The sequence below is a fragment of the Zalophus californianus genome, chromosome 7, assembly GCF_009762305.2.
Source record: "Zalophus californianus isolate mZalCal1 chromosome 7, mZalCal1.pri.v2, whole genome shotgun sequence".
NCBI classification, from domain to species: domain Eukaryota; kingdom Metazoa; phylum Chordata; class Mammalia; order Carnivora; family Otariidae; genus Zalophus; species Zalophus californianus.
Genome location: NC_045601.1, coordinates 51,566,019 through 51,589,496, shown reverse-complemented (window position 1 = coordinate 51,589,496; position 23,478 = coordinate 51,566,019). Strand labels below are relative to the sequence as shown.

At 39.2% G+C, this 23,478-nt stretch overlaps 1 protein-coding gene across 5 annotated transcripts in view; it reads left to right on the top strand.

The window, feature by feature from the left end:
* The window catches only part of FIG4 (FIG4 phosphoinositide 5-phosphatase), a 129,789-nt gene that overhangs the window by 45,281 nt on the left and 61,030 nt on the right, over positions 1-23,478 (top strand). For 4 of the 5 annotated variants that reach the window (XM_027603007.2, XM_027603010.2, XM_027603012.2 and 1 more), the window contains 5 exons: positions 1,245-1,361; positions 3,125-3,170; positions 3,846-3,994; positions 5,223-5,389; positions 18,851-18,989. In XM_027603007.2, coding sequence (XP_027458808.2) covers positions 1,245-1,361; positions 3,125-3,170; positions 3,846-3,994; positions 5,223-5,389; positions 18,851-18,989 — 618 coding nt within the window. The remainder of the gene's footprint in view (positions 1-1,244; positions 1,362-3,124; positions 3,171-3,845; positions 3,995-5,222; positions 5,390-18,850; positions 18,990-23,478) is intronic. The other variant, XM_027603009.2, reaches the window with a different exon arrangement.

Below are 23,478 nucleotides of genomic sequence, written 5' to 3'. Positions count from 1 at the left end.
CTTGCTCTCTTGCTCTCTCAAATAAATAAATAAAATCTTAAAAAAAATAAATGGTATCTTTTAATTTCCTTCAAGAACCTGCTGAAGGGCTTTTTTTGCTACTGATGTATAATTTGAGTGTTTAAATTAATTGACCAGACTCTTTTTTTTTTTTTTTTTTTTTTTGCCCACGACTTAGACCATTTGCACATTCTCTTTGAAGTAGCTAGTCATTTCAGGACATCCCTCCTCCACAACTTTCCCTCACAGATATTGGCTTCACTTTTCCGTGTTTCATCCTGTCCCCTGTTTAATCACTTTCTCAGACACCACTTTCAGATGATCTCACTTGTGGATGAACCTGCAGTAACTTCTGAGTGTTCATAGTAAATCCAAACTCCTCAGTGTAGTGTTAAAGCCCCATCGCCTGGTTGGTTCCAGAACGTAATAACTTTTTCTTTATTATGGGGCCATTCTGTTCCTGAAAAATGAAACTGCATGTTCAGCCCCCAGCATAGCAGCCAGGGTCCCATTCCTGAGCCTTTGTTCCTGCTGTTCGACCCCCACCTTCCTGGGGTGCTTTCCCACCCCTCCTTTCCTGCCAAGATCTGACTCAAAACATCTCATCCAAGGGACCTTCTTTCATTAACTTTGCAGTCTCCTTTTACGCATTTCCTAGGCATCATATACACACAAGGTTTATTTTGCGGTCTCGTTAATTTTTTTAATATTATTGTATTGTTTTGTACTTTAACTCATTGTACTTTTCTCTGAATCATTTTGTGTAGTTAGATACCCATGCACACACTCACACACACATATGCACACATTTTCCTAGAGTCTAAGCCTGATTACAGGTGGGCACCATTTATATTTATTCTCCGGGGTTTTTCCCCCCCGCCCCCCACACTGTGCATCACGCTGTCCTCACAGTCATCTTATGAATGCATATGGACTTGATTAATGTGACTCTTAAGTAGTGAAAGGCTTTGGGAAAAGCTCTCCAGGGGATGGAATGTGCCAAGATTAAGGCTTGCCAAGAGTTGATACAGGCCTTCATGTCTCTTTGCACCAAATCTTGTTATTGAGTAGACATCATACTACAGAAACTAATTATTACAATGTTCCTGTTGGATACAAACCAGAGATTTTAAAAATTAAATCGCTGAATATCATTACTATGAACTTCATTTGCTTCAGATGTAAAGGTAAAAATATATTAAATGGGCTCTTCTCACATTTCTCATTCTTCCTCCCCTCATCAGCAAGCTGTGTAATGTTCTTGATCGACTGAACGTGATTGCAGAAAGTGTGGTGAAGAAAACAGGTTTCTTTGTTAACCGCCCTGATTCTTACTGTAGCATTTTGCGGCCAGATGAAAAGTACGTATGGTGTTTAAAAACTGAAATCAAACATTTTGCTCTTATGGATAAAAATATTCTAAATATGAGCAGTTTGTACTTCTTGAAAGATGGATGAATTTATTGGGGCAGACAAGATATTCAGGTGATTGTGGAATGAACATTCACTATGGGCACAGGGTTTCCTCTGGTTTTATATCTTGAGATGGAAGCCACAGAATCTTTATCTCTTACTTTGTGGAATAAACATTACATAAAATTTTTCTGTAAAGTAAAATTTTCTGCAGTGAATTCTATTTTTCAGCATTAAATAGGAACAGGAATTCTTTTCTATTGACTAAATACTAACATTTTTATGAAAATAATGTTTATCATTGTATTATAATTATTTGCTCACAAATCTTTCTTCATTACTACTCTGTGAGCTTCTTCAGATCAAGGATCAGGTTTTATTTATCTTTTAAGGAACTAATATTGTATATCCCCAGCATTTTATTTTCAGCTAACAAAGTTAACGATAATGGTTTAAAAAAAAAAAGCAAAGAGCGAAAAAACACCCAACTATATATAGTGTGTATGTCTTCAGAAGTGATCCTTTTGTTATAGTTTGAATTTTAGGGTACCTGTGACAGTGGTTCACAAGACCGTTCCCAGGCTCAGTGATGCACTAGGAAGACTCAAAGCACTCAGCATATTGTTGTTCTCATGGCTGTGATTTATTAAGATTAAAGGATACAAAGCAAAATTAGCACAGGGAAAAGGCACATGTGGCAAAGTCCAGAGGAAATAGGTGAAGCTTTCGGAGAGTCCTCTCCTAATGGAGTCACACAGAACATGCTTAATTCCCCAGCAACTTGTTGTCACAGCATGTGTGAAATGTTGCCAACCAGAGGAGATGATTAGATAATCAGTGCCAGGGTTTTTCATTGGAGGCTGGTCCTCTAGGCAGCTTCTGCTTGGCACATACCAAAATTCCTGACTCCCATAAGGAAAGAGGATGTTCAGCAAAACACATTGTTTCAACAGACAGTTGAGGCACAGTGAGCCACTCTTGTCCATCTGAGAATGGTGGGAACACAAGTTCCCAGATGCCAGGCAAGGGCCAACCGTATAAGCAGGCCTTTCTGAGGATAGCAGTTAGGCCTGTTGTGTTAACTGTTCTCTGTACTGCACCTTCTTTGAAATAATGAAGATATTTTAAGAAATTAAAAGGTTTTAAATCATTAAAATGCTTTAACTCATTAAAATAAAATATCAATATCATTATATAGTACTTAGAACATATTCCCAGGCATTCATTAGCACATGGAGAAAATAAGTAGGAAGAATAATAAGGAGATCTGTAAAAACAACCAAAGGAATGCAACAAAGCTCCACGAAGAAATGCTGGAGGAGGTGGAGAATCTTAATGTTGAGGGGAGAAGGATAAGGCTTAATGCCCTGCAATTACTCTTCATGTCTGTAGAAACCAAACAGGAAATGGGCTTAAATTAAAGCAAGAGAGATTTTGGTTGAACATGGGTGACAAATGCCTGAGTGTGGGACACTGGGGCAAGATAAGATGCTTCTTTTCTGGGTTCCCTGTGAGGAAAGAGAGCATGGATAGCATTCCATCTCAGTTATTTGCATATTCACTTACCAGAAAGTATGAAAGTAAGCAGAATCAGTTGATTATTCCGGCGCATTCGGCCCTATTACTTTGGTTCTTTATAAAGAGCTGGAACCAAAAATGAATGTAGATTATGCTATTAACTTTTTTCTTAAACATCTATTTTTAAACACAGGTGGAATGAACTAGGAGGATGTGTCATTGCCACTGGTCGCCTGCAGGTATAGATGATACTATATTAATAATAAAAAGAATCTGTATTCCTGGTGTATGATGTTTTCTGAAAGCAGCCGTGAGAGAGAGATACTTCTTACTTAATGCAAAATTATTAACTGTTTGGGATAATGTTTAAAAGCCTAATTGCTAGTATTTAACTCTTACAAATGATATACAGCTAAAATAATGCCTGTGGAGTTTTTCTATACATAATAAATTTTATTATTGGAAATCAAAACATTAACAGAAATGGGAAAAGAATAAATTAGAATCACTTTGGAAAATGAGCCAGAAACAATCACTATATATATATATTAATTATGCTTTAAGAAAGATACAGCCTCAACCACTGAATATTTGGTTTGTACAATAAAGGAGGTGTATCAGGGAAAAAAGCATATATTTTACCTATTGGTACATGAGGAAAATATTCACTACCTATTTTATTTTAAGCTCAGGAAGAAAATTCAAATATAGACTAGAAGGTGTAAGGATGCCATTGCAGCAATATTAAGTGGGCAGCAAATAGAACCTTTTTATAACGTTCTTCATTATTTGTTCAGGAGTAATACCCTGCCTACGGTTTTTCTTCTATTTTTTAAGAAAAGAAATCTAAAGTGGGATAGAAGCAGGTTTGGCCACTGAATAATGGTTGAAAGTCTTACGGTATTTCTCTTCAGATGGGTGTTCTTCGAACCAACTGTGTGGACTGCTTAGACCGCACCAACACAGCACAGTTTATGGTGGGAAAATGTGCTCTGGCTTACCAGCTGTACTCCTTGGGACTGATCGACAAGCCTAATCTGCAGTTTGATACAGACGCAGTTAGGTAAATCTTATTTTCTACCTTTTGAATGCTGGTAATGACAGAAAGCAAAACTGATTAATAATAAGGACTTCTATGAACTTATTTCTTCTTTTAACTTCTCACAAATTATGTTGCCAAAAGATATTTTTCAAATTAATTCTGTAATAAATATTTCCATTAAAGACCTGTGTGTTGTTGCCATGGTTTTTATTTTTTTGTGTTGATTATGAATAAATGCTGTGCTCTTTATATAAATCCAAAGTGCTTTAGATAAATACAAACTCGTGGGTTTTTCCAAAAACAAATCCAGGGGTGCCTGGGTGGCTCTGTTGGTTAAGCATTGACTCTTGGCTTTGGCTCAGTTCATGATCTCAGGGTCATGAGATCAAGCCCCATGTTGGGCTCCGTGCTCAGCATGGAGTTGGCTTGAGATTCTTTTCCCCTCCTTTTCCTTCCCCCTTGTATTCTGCCTCCCCCCCCCCCCCCGCCGCCGCCACCGGCCCTGCTCATGCGTGCTCTCTCAAATAAATAAATAAATAAATAAATAAATAAATAAATAAAATCTTTAAAAAAACCCAACCAAATCCAGACTGCATTAGAAAGAAAAAATCACGTGCCTTCATACATTTTGAACTAAAAATATAAGATACATGAAAGATTGATTCTTCATTAAGGATTACTGTTTCTTCACTGTCCATTGGATCTATGGCATTGCATGAAGTGCTATTTCTTGAAAATACAATAACGGTTGTTATTGGTCATCTGAGGTAGTCATAAAGGCTCTGTCGAGGAAAATGAACAACTTCCAAATGGCCAGATCCACAGATATCACAGCACTGAAAATCTTAACAGGCACTTGAAGAAATACAAGTTTCAAACTTATGTTTTTAGGAAAGAATATGGTTTATCTGTCAGAGACAAGAGCATGTCCTTTTTTCAGAAAGGTGGAAAATTCTGTTGTGGGAGGTAAATTGATCTGGCAGCCTGAAGAAAGTTAGGAGTCTTTCGGTAAGGTTAGAACCACCTTGGTCTGGCTTTGGTGGTAGTGGTTTTTGGTGCTCCTACTTCCATTTTAGTGTTTTCTATGACTTTTTTTACTTATTAGACTATTACTATACATATATTTTGCATGTGGATTTATCATCAAGAGTCTACTTGAAAGGCTCATAGGAGTTCATATGTGGCTAACTGAACAACGTGTGTAATACTTCTGGTAAAATTTTGTAATGTTTGGTTTTCTTTGGTTTAGGTTATTTGAGGAACTCTATGAAGATCATGGGGATACCCTATCCCTTCAGTATGGTGGTTCTCAACTTGTTCATCGTGTAAAAACCTACAGAAAGATAGCACCATGGACCCAGCACTCGAAAGACATCATGCAGACTCTGTCTAGATATTACAGCAATGCTTTTTCAGGTAATTTTGGAATAATAAGCATCTCTAAAATTTTACCTGATACCCATTTTTCTTCTTATACATCTGCCTTTTTTAAGCAATCTGGCTAAGTAAGATCAAAATTAAATATTTTAAAAGTTTAAAATAGAATTTCACTTAGAAGGTGCTTAATAAACATTTCAATAAATGAATGAATAAATTTTGTGTTTTAAATAGTTTAGTTTTGCATTTTGCCACCCATAAGAGGAGGTTTTAAATAATGCAGAAGACTTTTTAAAAAATTTTTTAACTATTTTATTTATTTATTTGAGAGAGAGGGAGCAAGAGAGAGCACGAGTGGGATGGGGGAGGGGCAGAGGGAGAGAGAGAAGCAGGCTTCCCGCCAAGTGGGGAACCCGATGCAGGACTCGATCCCAGGACCCTGAGATCATGACCTGAGCTGAAGGCACTCAACTGACTGAGCCACCCAGGCACCCAGTAATGCAAAATACTTTGATTCCTTGGCTTCTGTCACCTTGCAATACATAAATTTGTTTTAGGGTATTTAATCATTATTTTTAAAATAGGGTTCATAGTCTTTTTTTTTTTTAAAGATTTTTATTTATTCATGAGAGACAGAGGGATAGAGAGGGGGAGAGAGAGAAGCAGAGGGAGAAGCAGGCTCCCAAGGAGCAAGGAGCCCGATGCGGGACTCGATCCCAGGACCCTGGGATCATGACCTGAGCCGAAGGCAGACACTTAACCATCTGAGCCACCCAGGTGCCCCAAAATAGGGTTCATAGTCTTGACAAGCTAATTTTTAAAATGTCAGCTAGAAATTAATAGTAGCATTAGCACTAAATTATATCTTTTTTTTGTTTTATGACTTGTGAATACTCAAAGTAACAAGTTGCTAAAATGGTACTTCTGCTGCCTCCATTCTGATGGAATTTCCAACACAATAGATATCACAGATCAAATCCTCATATTCTGCTATTGGAGGGACCGCATAGAGCTGTTAACTTTGGATTGCTATATAGCAAAGTTGAAGTAGAGGGATGGGCTGAGGAGAGGGCTGCTATGTTGGGAAGGGCCTGCCCTCCTAGATATGGTTGGGCCAAAAGATCCTTTTTTTTTTTTTAATTTTATTTATTTATTTGACACGAGAGAGAGAGAAAGATCACAAGGGAGGGGGGCAGAGGGAGAGGGAGAAGCAGGCTCCTGGCCAAGCAGGGAGCCTGATACGGGGCTGGATCCCAGGACCCTGGGATCATGACCTGAGCATAAGGCAAACACTTAACCGACTGAGCCACCCGGGCACCCCAGGCCAAAGGATCTTTGAGTGTTTACTGGTGACCAGATGTAGGCTTCATGAGGGAGGGTAGTAGCATGGGATTGACCTCAGTCCTGGCCAGAGGGACCCTAGCAGCAAGAACCAGGAGGTGATCACTGGATTCCTAAGGAAGGAGTTGCAAGAAACTGATAAGAAAAGATGCTTGGCCCACACCAAAGGAACTGTGAGAGAGTCCCCAGTGATGGGAACTTCTGAAGCATGCATGAAAGCACCCATAGAGTCAGCTTTCAACATTTTTCATTCCCAGAGAGAATGCAAAGTCAGTTTGCTATGCTACAGTATAAGTGTATCAGTTTTTCATACTGTGTAACAAATTATTAAAAACAGCCTAAGACAACATGTGTTTACTATCCTACGATGTCTGTGTGTCTGTGGGTCATCTGTGTGTCTGTGGGTTGGAAGTCCAGGCACAGCTTAGCTGGATTTTCTGCATAGAGTCTTACAGAGCTGCAAGATATCGGGTCAGGCTGCAGTCTCATCCGAGGTCTGACTAGGGAAGGATTTGCTCCCTACTTGCGTGTTTGTTGGTGGAATTCAATTCTTTGTAGTTTTTTGTGACTTTGGGACTCTTAGTAACTTGCTTCTTTACAGCCAGCAAGGGAAAGTGAGTCTCTAGAATGAGTCTGCTAGCAAGAGAGTCTTGTAATTGTGGGAGTGATGGCCCATCCCTTTGCCATATCCCATTGTTTAGAAGCAAGTCATAGATCTCACCCCCACACAAGGGAAATCGGTATCAGTTTGCTAGGGCTCCTGTAACAAAATAGCACAAACTGGGTGACTTAAAGCAGAAGAAATTTATTATCTCACTATTCTGGAGACTGGAAGTCCAAAATCAAGTTGTTGGTAGGGCCAGGCACCTTCTGAAACTGATAGGTGAGAATCCTGACTTGCTTTTTTCTAGCTTTTGATAGTTTGCCAGCAATCCTTCATGTTCTTTGGCTTGCAACAGTAGCACCTCAGTCTCTGCCTCTGTGGTTACATGGCCTTCTTCCTTCTTGTGTCTATGTCAGTGTCAGATTTCCCTGGTCTCACAAGGACACTAGTCATATTGCATTAGGGCCCATCCTAATTTAGTGTGAAATTTTAACTTGATTACATCAGCAAAGACCCTATGTTCAAATAAGATTATACATTCACAGGTATTGGGATTAGGCCTGCAATCTATCTTTTGGGGAAGACAGTTCACCCCAAAGCAGAGAGTATCACACTATGGGGTGAACACCAAGAGGGAAAGGTGGGGATCATAGGGTCCACTCTGGAGCTCACCACATCAAGTGAGACCTTCCCTATTCACCCACTTTGGAGGAGCCAGAAGCTCGTTGGTAGCCTGGTGGATGTGGGAGGGAAGTACAAGGCAATCTGTAGGTCTTACGTGGTCTCCCCTGCCTACCTCTAATGTCCTGTCATTTACTCCATTCCTATCCTCCATTGCTACTCTCCAAACACACTGACCCTCTCACAGTTCCCTGAATAAATCAGGCTGCTTCTGCCACAGGCTTAATCGTATGTTGTTCCACCCACTGGAACACAGGACTGCAATCTTCTCCTAATTCCTAGCCAGCCTTTAGAGCTCACTCTACTTTCACTTGCTCAAAGAAGGTCCTCCAGTGTTTGTTTTAATGGCATTTTGTGCTTTTCCTTGTAGCACTTAGCACAATTGCAGTGAAATCATTCATGATGCAATTAGTTCTTGCCATGAGACCTGAGAGCCCCATGTGCAGCTTGTTCACCGCAGTGTCCCCAGTGCTTTGCTCATGGCACACTACATATTTGTGGGATGAATTAATAAATGCATGAGTTCATTTATTACCCATGTTCTACCCAATTCCCCCTTTTCCCTGAATTACAAAATTGATAGGACCAAGTATGCCAGCCTAGTAGCATGTAGTTTATCAGCGATGCTCTTAGGCGGCTCAGATTATTTCTTTTGAATTCGCTGAGCCCATTGTAGTATTCTGGGTAAGCTCAATGTATAACATAAACCACAGAGTCCACTGTGGACCTTATGAGTATTTAGATATTCCTCTTTATGCCTGCTCCTTGAACTGGGTTTAATACTTACAAATCAAAGTAGAGTAATCCAAGCAAAAATTGAGAGTTAGGGAAATAGAATTTAGAGATTCTGGCCAGTGGCATAAGTTTAAATTTTAAATTTCTAAAGTAAAAACATTAAAGCATTTCCATCATCCTTTATTATACCTAATGCTCTGGTCACCAGTGAAGACATTAATATGTATTGATGTATTCAAATTGGCTACAATGCGAGTTAGAAGTAATTGGTTATTATCAATCACTAAAACACAAAGTTACAATTGGTTTCACTTGTTTTTACCAATTAGAACCTTGATTAAATTCAGGTTATCTCTCTGAAGGCATTCTCACTGGCTCTGCTTTGTTGCACTAGCTTCCTAGGGCTTCTGTAACAAAATACCGCAAGCTAAGTGGCTCAAAGTAGCAGCGGTTTATTATCTCCCAGTTCTGGAGGCTCGAAGTCCAAAATCAGGGTATGAGCAGGGCCATGCTCCCTCTGAAGGCTCCAGGGGAGGACCCTTACTTGCTGTGTAGCTTCTGAAGATTTCTGGTGATTCATGGCTTGCAACTGCAGCACTTCGATTTCTACCTCTGACATTGCCTGACATTTTCCCCTTGTGTCTGTGTCTACATGACATTTTCCCTTCAACTCTCTCTCTCTTCTTGTAAGGACATGAGTCATACTGGATTATGGGCTGCCCTACTCTAGTGGCACTACATCTTAACTGGATTATATCTGCAAAGACTCAACTTCCAAATAAGGTCACATTCACAGGTCCCAGGGCTTAAGGCTTCAACGTATCTTTTGGGGGAGGGGGGGACACAACTCAGCCTGTAACACTTGTGTAAGTTGTGTGCCAACAGTACATATCTCTCTGGGGGTGGGTTACCCTGGGAAAGATGGAAAACTGCCCCGATGGAAAGGAAACATCCACTCTTTTGCCCTCTATCATCGTTGTCCCTGTAATGGGAATCATTATTGACAGATGAGGACCAAGTGAAGTGATTTTTAATAATACTAGGGGATAGAGAGAATGAATGTGGAGCTGTATGTGATTTAAAAAGCAAGGAGGACTATTAAAAGATAGAAGATGGTCATGAAAAAGTGTAACATGCACATAATGGAAAGGTAAAGCAAAACTGTACAACTGAAAGAGGAGCTACTTTGAAAGCAATTATTTTATGAATAATGTGGCTAAAACAGACTTTATATTGAGAAGCATGGTGTTGTCCTTGGGGCATACAACTTACTTTAAAACTACAATGGATATCATATAATGTTAATATTATTTCTAGAACCATTTTCTTTAAAGCACTCAAGATAACTTTACAGAATTTAATCTCCTCATGTTACTCCTCTGGGGTGGGCAGGAAGACACTTGACATTAGGTTGTTAAGAATTTTTTTCCTCTCATTACCAAAAAAATGTAATACAGACAGACAAAGAGCAAATTAAGTCAAAAGATAAGCTAAGGAGAAATTTGAAACCTACCAAAAAATGCTAATTTCCTTTAGATGTAAAGAGCCAGTGTTTCCTTTAGATGGACTAAGCCAATATAAAGAGACCAATAGTTCAAGAGAAAAAACGGGCAAATGACATGTACAGTTCATTGGGAAAGCAATGCAACTGGATTCTAAACATACGAAAGAGCTCAACTTCACTCATAATAAGAAAAATAAAATTATAGTAGGGTACTACCACTTCATGCATCAGCAAAGATCAAAAAGGTTGGTGCTACTTTGTTGGCCTAGGGGGAAGCAGGACCATTCATAGAGTGTTTTTGTCATTGAAGTGTAGTTGATGTACAATATTATATTAGTTTCAGGTATATAACGTAGTGATTCAGCATTCATATATATTACGAAGTAATCATCATGGTAAATCTAGCTACTATCTGTCACCCATACAAAGTTGTTACAATATTAACTATATTTTCTATGCTATACATTGCAACCTCCATGTCTTATATTATAATTGGAAGTTTGTACCTTTTAATCCCCTTCCCCTAATTTGCCCAGTTCCCCCTCTCCTCTGGCAACTACCAGATTGTCCTCTGTATCTATGAGTCTGTTTCTGTTTTGTTTTTTTGTTAATTTGTATTGTTTTTTAGATTTTACATGTAAGTGAAATTATACAATATTTGTCTTTCTATGACTTATTTTACTTAGCATAATGCTCTCTAGGTCTGTCCAGATTTCATTCTTTTTTATAGCTGAGTAATATTCCATTTTGTGTGTGTGTGTGTGTGTGTGTGTGTGTGTGTGTGTGTGAGAGAGAGAGAGAGAGACATCTTTTTTATCCATTCATCTATCGATGGACACTTAGGCTGTGTCCATATCTTGGTTATTGTAAATAATGCTACAATGAACATAGGGGTACATCTTTTGGAATTGGTGTTTTTGGGTTTTTTTGGACAAATACCTAAAAGTGGAATTGCCAGATCATATGGTAGTTCTAGTTTTACTTTTTTGAGGAACATTCATGCTGTTTTCCATAGTGGCTGCACCATTTTGCATTCCCACCAACAGTGCACAGGGGTTCCCTTTTCTCTGATTCCTCACCAGCACTTGTTATTTCTTGGCTTATGATACTAGCCATTCTGACAGATGTGAGGTGATATCTCATTGTGGTCTTGATTTGCATTTCCCTGATGATTAGTGATGTTGATTGAGTATCTTTTCATATGTCTGTTGGCCATCTGGATGCCTTCCTTGGAGAAGTGTCTCTTCAGGTCCTCTGCCCACTTTTCAATCAGTTGTTTGTTTTTTTGGTATTGAGTTGCGTGAGTTCTTAATATATTGTTGGTATTACCCCCTTATTGGGTATATCATTTACAGATATCTTCTCCCATTCAATAGATTGTCTTTCATTTGTTGAGGGTCTTCTTCCCTGTGCAGAAGCTTTTTAGTTTGATGTCGTCCCATTTGTTTCTTTTTACTTTTGTTGCCCTAGGTTGTTAGGAATTTTATCATCGGTTTGTATAGACAGATGGATGCTTTATAGGCAACCCACCTGACTCTCTTTCAGGCTCATTTAAAAAACTGTTCTTTAGGCTTCACATATTAGCATGCTTTGAGGTTTGTCTTTAAGAAGTACCTTTGGTTTCTAACATAGCTGGTTACATGGGCAGTTGAAGAATGCCAACAAGAGATACCTAGGTACTCCCTTCAGATGTTAGGAAGAGTTTTCTAATTATAACTGAAAGACCTTGTTAAGCTCCTTCTAACCTTTTTTTTTTACATTTACATTTTGATAAGCTGAATTTTCTTGCTGAAGCTTATTGAATTTAAATCCTGTTATAAGAAAGAAAAAAAGATACAGGATATCTTCAACAGTTAGTAATAGATCTGCTGTGTACATGCACACATGCATACATACATACACACACGTGCAATTTAAAATTGTGGTGAGTGTGTGTGTGTGTGTGTGTGTGTGTGTGTGTGTGTGTGTGTGTACGTACGCATGGAGGGGAATCATATCCTTCTCAGATATTTTAAAGAAGAGACGTTCACAAAGTAAAGACTATAAAACTCACCACACATGGGAAACATGTGTAGGTGGCATCACTCAGCTTAATGATCATGCTGTAAGGTAGTGGAACAGTTTTTCTCCCTTTCTGCTCACCACTGGAACAGGGGTGTGCAAGGGAGGAGAACATTTTAGTTTATCAAGACTAGTGAGACAACCTTCTAAGGTCATCATTCTAACAGCAGGTTTAGAGTGGACAAGCGTGTTTGGCTCTAGCGGAAGAAGATACTTGGCAAAATGTTTTGTTTTAATAACATTTTAAATAACATTAATAACTATTCACCTGTGCTGCAACCAAGGCAGTTAAACATGCAAGAGAAAAAGTTGTAACTAATTACACTCTGTTTTAAACTGATTGCATTTCTCCAAAGGACACTCAAAACAGTTCTACTACGTTTCTCCAATATATTCGTTTGAGAGGAGTGACCATATGGAAATGACCACTTTTATCCATTCATCTCTGAATGGACACTTAGGCTGTGTCCATATCTTGGTTATTGTAAATAATGCTACAATGAACATAGGGGTGCATCTTTTTGAATTGGTGTTTTTGGGGTTCTTGGACAAATACCTAAAAGTGGAATTGCCAAATGGTCCAAAAGGACCATTTCATACCATTTCATGTCTTCTCCTAAAATCTACAGCACCCCAATCTCAGCCGTGGAGCTTGCTTGTACTTCACTGAGAATGTGTCATTGAGGTGAACTCCCCCTTCATCGTTCCTCTCAAAACAGAGCCTGTCCTTATCTGCACCTAGTTTCTGTATTGTGTTACAGTGGTTGGAGTAGCCCCGTCCCATCTTAGGCCAAGCCCTCTGCCATGCTTTGAATCCCATCCCTTTGTGCTTTCCTATAAGTAGACTCTCATTGCTGTACATCATCAGTTTCCCCTTCTCTGCTGCCTCATTTCCATTAGCATGAAAGCGCTCCTTAGTATTTTCCATCAGACCTTTCCCCAGTCCCACGTCCCCCTCCAGCTACAGTCCTTTTTCCTTACGTTCTTAAGCAAAACCTGTTGAGTGATCTGCGTGCCTGTTTCCTCTCCTATCCCGTTCTCTCCACCTGCTTCACCGGGCATCTCTCCACCACTGAACGTGTGCTTGTTAAAATCACCAGCCATCTCCATATTTAGCCAAATCCAGGGTCACTTCTCTGTCTTCATCTTGCTCAGCCTTGCAGCAGCTTTTATCACGGGTGACCACTCCCTGTTTCTTAAAACTTACCTCTGTGATCTCTCAGTCTCCTTAGTGACATCTCCTGCCCCATTTATAAATCCTCTTCTCTTTTCTCTTTACACTTTTACCTTAGGGGCATCTCATCCAGCTTGTAAATACTGTGCATTTGACACTCATCTTTGTGTCTCTAACCTTGACTTCTCTACTGAACTCCAGACTCATGTTTTCCAAAAGCCCACCTAGCTAGCATCTCTTCTTGAATATTGTGTTAGTTTTCTATAGGTTCTATAATAAATTAACACAGTATTGGTGCCTTAAAATAGCACAGTTTCTGTGGGTCAGAAGTCTGGGCACAGCATTACCCAGCTGTGTTCTCTGCTTAGGGTCTCACAAGGCTGGTAAAAATGAAGGCAGTGAAGTCAAGTAAAGTCAAAAAGAAGCCAAAATTAGGTCGGTGTCAGACAACTGGGCTCTTATCTGGAGGCTTCCAGGCTCATTCAGGGCAGAATCCCATGCAGTTAAAGGACTGAAGTCCCTATGGCCTTGCTGGCTGTTGTCTGGGGGTCATTCTCTGTTCCCAACGGCTGCTTGCTTTCCTTGCCTTACAGCCCACTCCGTCTTCAGAGCTAGCAGTGGTACATTGAATCCTTCTTGTGCTTCTAATCTCTCTGCCTTCCTTTCTACTTTCCTCTTCTGCCTTTGCGGGATCCGTGTGATTACAGTGGGCCCACCCAGGTAACACAGGAGAATTGCCCTATCTTGAAGTCAGTGATTAGTAGCCTCACTTACATCTGCAAAGTCCCTTTTGCCATGTGATATAAACTCTTTATGGGTATGACACTAGGGAGGAAAGGTCTTGGGGCCCAATTTCTTTTTTTTTTTTTAAACATTTTATTTCTTTATTTGTCAGAGAGAGAGAGAGAGCACAAACAGGGGAAGCAGCAGGCAGAGGAACAAGCAGACTCCTCGCTGAGCAGGGAGCCCAATGCGGGACTCGATCCCAGGATTCTGGAATCGTGACCTGAGCTGAAGGCAGACACTTAACCGACTGAGCCACCCAGGTGCCCCTTGGGGCCCAAATTTCCTAACTACGGATATCTAACAAGAATCTCAAACCAATCATTTCTGAGACAGAAACTCCTTACTCTGACTCAAACCTATTTCTCCACTTGCCTTTTCCACCTCAGCACCCGTTGCTCAGTTCAGAAACCTTGGAATCGTCCCTGATTCCTTTTTTTTCCTTACTTATCCTTGCTGTCCCAATCCCATCTCTCTGCAAATCTCATTGTCTCAACCTCCAAAATATACCCTAAACGCTTCTGTTTTTCATCTTGGCTGCTGCCGTGCTGGTACAGGAAACCGTCAGCTCGTATCTGAATAACTGCAGTCGCTCCTGCTTCAGCTCTCTGCCTCCACACGTGGGCCCCTGTTCTTCACAGCAGCCAGAGGGGTCTTTTTAAAACTGAAGTCAGATAGCATCACGTGCCTCTTTAAAAGCCCTTCCAGGGCTTTCCATCACACTTAAAATATGACTCTTTGAGGTAACCTAAAGGCCTTGTGCGGCCTAGCCCCATCTGTCTCTAATATGGCTGTCCCCTGCCCGCCAGCCTCCCAGGCCTTCTTTCTGCTCCTGGAGCTGCCCAGTCTGTTCCTCCTTCAGGCCTTTGTGTGTGTTTGTCCTTCTGTGTGGGTACAGCCCCCAGAGCTTTGTGTAACCACCTCTTCCTCATTTGTACACTTCAGATGTTACTGCCTCAGACCCTGCAGCCTCTACCCTGCCCTACGCAACTCAAGGGGTCCCGTTCTCTCCCTTTGCTCTCCTGTCACTCTGTGTCATTGTCTTCATAGAACTTACATCCCCTGAATGTACCTGGTCCATTATTCACTTGTGTATATGTTTGTTTGCCGCCACCCAGAGCCAGAGTCAGTCTTGTCTATTACTGTGTCCCTAGTGCAGAACATAGTAGGTTCTTGGGTGAGTGAATGAAGGGTAGTTCTTCTTTTCAATGATGAAAGTAATATATGTTAATTATAGAAAGTACAGAATAACTCACAATGAAGTCAGATAATCTTCACCTTCCAGAGACAGCCATTTGTTCATATTTAGAACACGAGCCTTCCTTACACATAATATTTATATTTTGCTTTTGCCCTTTAGATAATGTGAGTAATCTTTATGATCTTAAATATTCTTCTGCAACATGATTTTTAGTAGCCTTATGGCAGTCTATCCTTTAGAAACATTGTAATTTAGTTATTTAGTTATTATTTTGCATTTAGGTTCCTTTTAAACATCTTTAAACATACTTTATTTTTTTGCATATCTTTGAGGTTATCTTATGGAAATTCCAGAAGCATATTTATTAGGTCAGATAGTATAGATATTTTCAGGGCTTTAAACATATATATATAATACATTTATATAATAAAATATTTTATTTTCAGGGCTTTAAATGTATGTTTTATTATATATATATTTAAAGCCCTGAAAATATCTATATCTATACATAAGTACATATGTATTTACACACACATATATATGTGTGTGTGTGTGTGTGCGTGTGTGTGTATACCCCATGAAAACTTTGGTAAGCTGAAATGGCATAAAGGGAGGAGTATCCCCCCACTTTCCAGAAGTTTGAGTTACACCACTTTGCTTTTAGGAAAGACCTGCATTAGTATAGTAACAGCTATTTTCATGAAAGTTAAAATCCACTTCAGATTTCTTTCCATTAATGTGAGCAAGTACTAATGTAGGTCTTTCCCAAGCAGAGTGGCATAATGCAGACTTTCAGAAAGCAGGGAACACCCGTGTTGCCAAATTGCCTTAGAGAAAGGATGCTGTATAGCAGTTAATGCTCCCTCAGCAGAGTATGGAAGTGCCCATTTTGATAAGTATTTGCCAGCTTAAATAGGTAAAAAATGGTATTCTGTTTTAATTTGCATTTGTTTGATAACTAGTAAAGTTGAATTTTGGTAGGTTTGTTGTCTATTCCTGACTTTCAAAAATTGCATGTTTCTCTTTTTCTATTAGAGTGTTGATCTTTGTCTTTCTCACTTTTAATTGGTATTTATTTCATTATATAGTATGAAGTAGGGATCTAACTTTATTGTCCTCTCCCCTGCAGTAATTAAACAGTACTATTTATTGAATAGTGTTCTTTTCCATTATTGATTTCAGAGGCCACTTCACCACAAACTTAATTTAATATTAGAATAATGAATATTCTCGTTCTAAAATATTTTTTTGCTAATTAAAAATAAAAAGAATTGTTATATTCAAGCCTGATCTATTTAATATATACATAATAAAACTGGTTAGTGTTTAGCTATTTGAGTGAGTGTGAATGCTACATTACTCTTTTTTCCTTTAAAGCATGATTGAGTACAAAAATAGGTAATCATTGCCCTCTTATTATCCACAACTACAGAGAACCCACCTGTGTTAAGCTCTTGTCCATAGCCAAAGTTCTGCTGTCTTCCTGAGGGTAGTTGTCTTATTTGCAGTCAAGAGTAGCCAGGAAAAGACCCTCAGGCTCATTAAACTGGCCTTAGAGTCCTTAGTTAGGGACCATATGCATCATAGATATATATTTATAGAAGCAGCACATTCAGCAAGTCTTCATTACGATCCTTTGAAGGAATATCCTTTATTTGGTTATGTTTTTCACATCTTACATTTTACCATACTTGTTAAAAGTTAAAGGAAGCAACTATGAGGTTTAAAGGATGAAAGGCTCCTTGAAAACATGGCTGAAAATGGAAAGCTTCTCTAGATAGTATTAAGATATCTTGAGGTAGGTCCTGCATAGTATGAATTATTAAGTGCCATTAAGCCTATTCAGGAAGCATAAAGAATGTAATTACTATAAAAGCATTATGGGGGTACCTGGTTGGTTAATCATCTGACTCTTGCTTTCAGCTCAGGTCATGATCTCAGGGTCCTGAGATCGAGCCCTGCATTGGACCCCATGCTCGGTGTGGAGTTGGCTTGAGACTCTCTCTCTCCCTCTCCCTCTGCCCCTCCCCCTGCTCTAAATAAATAAATAAAATCTTAGGGAAAAAGCAGTATGTTTACTTTTGTGTTGTGTAAAGAGGGTGCAAATTGGGGCGGTAATGTCTGCATTATTTAATACTTGTTTTCTCTCAAAAGTGGCAAAAAGGCCCCAAATTTGCTCAGCATATAAACGCATCCCTTTTATATATTACTTTTGGCCTGAAAGGTAAATGCTGCTTTAATGGAACACTTCCTGTCAAAAAGTAATAACACTAATACATGTTTGATGTGCCATATTTCATTTATTGCTTTTGCTGAGATGACCAAATAGTCCAATGAGAACAATGTTGCTAATTTTAGAGATATCTGTGTTCACTATAGCTGTTGGAAGATTGATTTTATGGTAATGTTATCTTGTTTCGAAAGCAGTCATTTCTACTGTGCTGTCTTTTTAGTTCTATGCTCATTTTCAGAAAGAGGGTATTATTTAATTGTGGATGTCTGCCCCAAACTTGAATACACAGGGCTCTGAGACAAGAATGGAAGGCAGGAAATGAGGGGAAACAATGAAGGATGCTGGGGGGGGAGATGGTGCAGAATGGGAAGGGTGCTTCATGAAACCCTCTAGTGCTTATCATCATTTTTACCAAAATATAATTAGAAAAGGGAGGAAATACAATATATGTGCATATGTCGTTAGTAATTTTGGAGTGGTTGAATAGTTAGAATGAGGCTGTTATCCATGTGCCCACTCTGCCTTCATTATCAAACACGGAAGGGAATGGGCCAGGCCCATAGCTGAGGGGACAGAAAATGTTGTAAACATTGTTTCTGCTAGAGAAATGGAGAATAATCTCTCTCTCAAATAAATAAAATCTTTTTAAAAAGAAAATAAAGAAATGGAGAATATCTTTTCAAGGATTAGAAGTGGAAACTATGCAGACCAACTTGTTCAAGGTTGTACAACAGAATACGGATAGCGTTGGATCGTTTTGTTTATTTGTTTCTGACAGTCTCTGCTTGTCATTGTAACAAAGTGAAGATGTATTTGTTTCTGGTAGACTAAAGAATGGTGAAAATGTGCTCTTATCCTAAAAATAAAATCACTATGGTATTATGGCAGTTCTTGAAGATTTTTAAGAGTCTCAAAATTCAAGACAGTGTGTTCACTGTCCTCTAGATTATGAAAGGAATGGAGCAAAAAGGAAACATTTGGAAGCAAGATTTTAATTCTGCTCAAAATCTTGGTGACTATTTTAGATTTTGTGTATGTGTATGACTTCTGACGTATAAATACTATTATTTTCAAAGGTATGTTTTATGAAATCACAGTTGTACTCTTCTCCTCCTGAGAAAACATTCTCCTGAGTTGTATCCCTCAGTAGTGATTTCCTAAAATGTCTATTTTTGCTTTTTAGATGCTGATAGACAAGATTCCATTAATCTCTTCCTGGGAGTTTTTCATCCCAGTGAAGGGAAACCTCATCTCTGGGAACTCCCAACAGATTTTTATTTGCATCATAAAAATACCATGAGACTTTTACCAACAAGAAGAAGGTATTTTTCTTCTAGTCTACTATGTAAACTCAGATTTGATGTTACTTTGAGTATGAGATGCTTTCATTTTTGAGCAATAATCGCATAGGCTAAATAGTCTTACTACATGTTTGCTGTGAGGAATTCCGTATTGTTGGTGTCCTGATAACTAGGTCGGGAAATTGTCATTAATAATTGGTGGCTTGCATTTTTCGTGAGATAGAAAGTTCCAGAACTTCATCACTGAACATAAGTTGTAGCTCCACTAAGACAAACCATCAACATTATTTCTGAGTGCTTCCTACAAATGTGGAACTTGAAAGAACCCTCCCATTTAAGGATCCAGTCTTTAGTATTCCAAGTGAGGCATCCAAGCAGCATCACTTTGGAATTCTAATGTTCTTTCTTTCCAGAAGCACAACCAGCTCTTGGTGACACTGGTGAAGACAGGGAACTAGAGCAGTGACTCTGGTGGCAGATACCACTTCCACATCTCCTTCTACTCAGGCCTTTCTAGAGTCAATAGCTGTTTCAGGTTCTGTTCATGACAGTTGAATTGATATTAATATTCTCAAAAGAAATAAGGTACTTACCTGTAGTATGGTCTCAGGGTCAGTTTGACTCTCTGTAGTTGTCTGACCTTGGATTATTTAACCTCTCCCCACCTCATTTTCCTTACCTGCAAATGTGAATGATGGGACACACTTCACAGAATCATTGTGAGGGTTCAGTGAGGGTTTAGTGAGAAGACTCTTGAGTGTTTTTAACTGAGGCATCACGTACTAACATAGTGAATTTTGCCACATGAGCAAAATTTTCACACACAGGAGGCTGGAGACTGGTGTATTCCACTCAGAAGCCTACAACGTCAAGTTCTCTCATAATGCTTTTTCTCACAGCATCAGTTTAATATGGCCCTTATTTTGTGCAACGGTGCTTCCCAAATACTAGGGGGGGTCACTGCCAGTCTGGGCTTAATTGTGTGGATAGGCCACGGGCAACTGGACAATTAGCAAGTGCTGATGTTAAACAGCTGTTACCAAATTCTGTGTTACTTCAGGAGTGCTTAGAATATATAGGGATGGGTCAGAGTTTCTGTTTCTCAGATTTGTTCCTTTAAGTGCCTATTGTTGGACTAACCAACTTACTATCTGAGTTTATTTTCCCTGTTAATGAAGCACTGTTGGTTTTCACATTAAATGATTGCCCCTGAATTTTTGCTGATAAAAGAAGTGGAACTAATTATGTTTATTGGGTGAGAGATGAGTGTAAATACCCATATTTAGCTCTGGTGATGCAATTGACTATGGGTAAATGTGGGTGATTTTCCGAAATTTTATATTACCTTCCAGTATTAAAACTATTAACACAAAGGTTGGGAAGAACCAAAACTCAATTTTCTACTGCAGAAATTAGCTCATGTATTACAAGTGTACATTAAACCACTTGCGTACCTTGAGTTACATAACTGATAACGAAGGCGCGGCGGTGTTGGAGCTTATTTGTGACATCAAAAGAAGCTGCTGTTATAGCCCCATTTTCTAGGGAAAAAAAAAGGAAACTGAGGTTGCAGAGAGAATGTGTCTTGACTGAGATAATTCAGCTCATTAGATGATTCAGCAAGAATCAGCTACAAGCCTGCCACTGAAAATAAAGTTTTATCAAAGTAGATAATATGGCTCTCTTAGTTGGTTTGGTCTCCTGTTTTTGTGGGGTTTTTTTTTTCTCCAGAATATCACAATTCCAAAAATCAGTTTATACTATCAACAGTAGATATTGCTCATAAACAGTACTTACAAATACTGTAAGATAAATTTCAGTGTTTTTATTTTGGACTTTTGGGTGTCACCCACTTATCCTGGTTATTTTGGTGACAGTTAATATTATAATTCTCAGATAAAATGAATAGTTTAGCCAGAGGCAGTTAACTGGGTGAGAGCATGGACTTCAGGGCTGGGTGGGGCTGAGTTAGAATTTCTGTCAGTGTGTGACCTCTGACCTATTAAACTCTGGAAATCCTTTTCCTCATCTGTAAAATGGAGAGGACTATGCACACGTCATGGGTCATTTTGAGGATTAAGTGAGAAAATGTGTGGGAACTACTTAGTACTGGGTCTGACACAGAATCAACACAGTCCTGAAGCTGCCAGGCTTTGGAGAGGTGGCCTCCGGTTAAAACCCGTGTGACTGTGGGCAAGTTACATAACTGGTCTCAGTCTCAGTGGCCATTATCAGTAAAATAGAGATAATAATACCATCTAACTTGTACATTTTCTGAACATCAGATGGGATAATATAAATGCTTAGCACGTAGCAAATCCAACAGATGTCAGTACTGTGATTATTCTCTAAGGAGAATGTATTCCCTAGTTGTAACATTTATGAAAAAATCATACAGGATGACCATAAAATCTGGAAACTTAGGTAATATTATTTTATCATTTATTATAATATAATATCAGTAAGCACTTTATATGTATTTGCTTGTGTTTCCAAACTGGGTGACCATCCTGTATTTTATATTGTGTTTACCAGTGATTTATTCTGGTATATTTTTATTGAATGGTAAGGGAAAGGGGAATAATTCTAGCTCTGACTAGAGTTCATCCAAACCAGGTCCTCTTGAGGTAACTACTTCTGTTACTCAAAATCCCACATTTACTGATCTGCCTAGAACCGCTAGATGAAGCTTTGTTCTGAATTAGGTTAATATGTCATACATCATCTAAGATGCTATTTATTGATACAGTGTTTATCATGTCACCAAGATGTTTTTAGATATTAAGCACTAATTACTTCATTGACTCAGAGTTGGACGGCTTCCTGGCTCTATTCACTGTCTGATGTGTGAGTTCCCTCTGTGTCTCCCTGGGAAAGGTCATCCGGCCTGTGCATGACTAGTCCTGGTTTGTCCTCTGGGCCATGTCTGGCTGAGGCAGTTCTTCTCAGACAGTCCACTTACACAGTTCTTGCCCACATTACCCTGAGCTCTGTTGCTAATCCCAGTTTGACCCGCTGAGACCTTAAGAACACGATTTCCCTATCCACTTTATAGTCTTTTAATTATTTGAAGACAAGTTCACACCTTCTCAAAATCTCTTCTTCGGGTTAAATAGCCCCACTCTCTTCAGCTGTTCCTCACAGACTGTGATTTCAAGTCTCTTTGGGGTTCCGAATGCTCTCTTATGGATTCCAGTGCATGTCAATGTTCTTTTTAAACTGTGGTACCCAGACCTGGGTTCAGTAATGGTCACAGTTTGATCTGATTTGTGCCAAATGTTATGGAACCATTAGAGCCATTACTCCTCTTGTCCTGGTTACTCTGTGTTTATCATTAACTATAAGATTGCACAAGCTCTTCTTAGCAATGCCATCATAATGTTGACTCTCTGAGCTTCCTGTCCATTAGAACTCTCAAGTGTTTTTAACATGGCCTGCTACCATGCCTTATCTATACCCTTCTTGTATGCTCATTCAGGCATTCTCGGTCATGTTCATATATGCTTTGCCTGCTTCCAAAAGAGAGGGTTTAAATGTATATCCTTTTTATTAACTATTACTATAGATTTGCAGCTTCTTCAGTCATCTTGATTCTAATACAAATCCTCGATGAAAAATGTTTAATAGAATAAGGTAGATGGCAGAGCCCTCTGGGACACCAGCAGACAACTCCTTCCACCTTAACATTGTTTCATAATTTTTGGTTTGGAATTATTTAAATGGATGTAACTTACTCTGCTGTCACCATTTAACTATATTGCCCTCCTGCCCCCATTCCTCTCTCTTGTTCACAAATATTAATTGCTTTGCTAAAGTCCATGTGTTATTTCAGAGGGCTCCCATGTTTGTTAGGAGAATGAAAGAGTCTTTTTTTTTAAGCCTCCCTAATCTTCCTATGTGAGTGAGCCAGTGGAATTGAGCACTCTTCATACTAGGGACTCGAAGAGAAGAGCAGCTGACTTACTAGGTATTGTATACGAAGGAAGAAGTGGCACCAACTTGCAGTCTCAGTCCTCTGATCCCTGGTCCCAAAGCAGGTTTCTGTCCTGCTTCCGGTGCTCTTCCTCTGAGTAAACGTACTCAGGGGTGGGCTGAGTCCTCTCAGATGCTCTCAGCTTCTATCCGTCTCAGCTCATCTTCCCTGGGGCGGGGATTTCTCAGGGGCTTCTGTGCTTCTGAGACCCACCCAGTGGTGTTGGACTTTTTAAAAAGTATTGTTACGTTGCTTTATCTTGCTTAGGGAAATAAAGTTTAGAAACATTCAGAAAAAAAATCTATGGCCTGTTTCAAGTCACTAACAGATTCTCTCTTAATTCTTTTTCTCCACATGGTACGTTCTGAGCTTAAACACATTCTTTCTCATGTTTACTTCTTTATCTTAGGTAAGCTAATAGTGAGCAACATTCTTTAGAAAATTCCTTATGTACTAGCTGATACCTTCTTTATTTTCCTCCTCTGCCAAGATTAAGTGATTACAAAATAGAATTTACACATGTGTGCACATGCATGT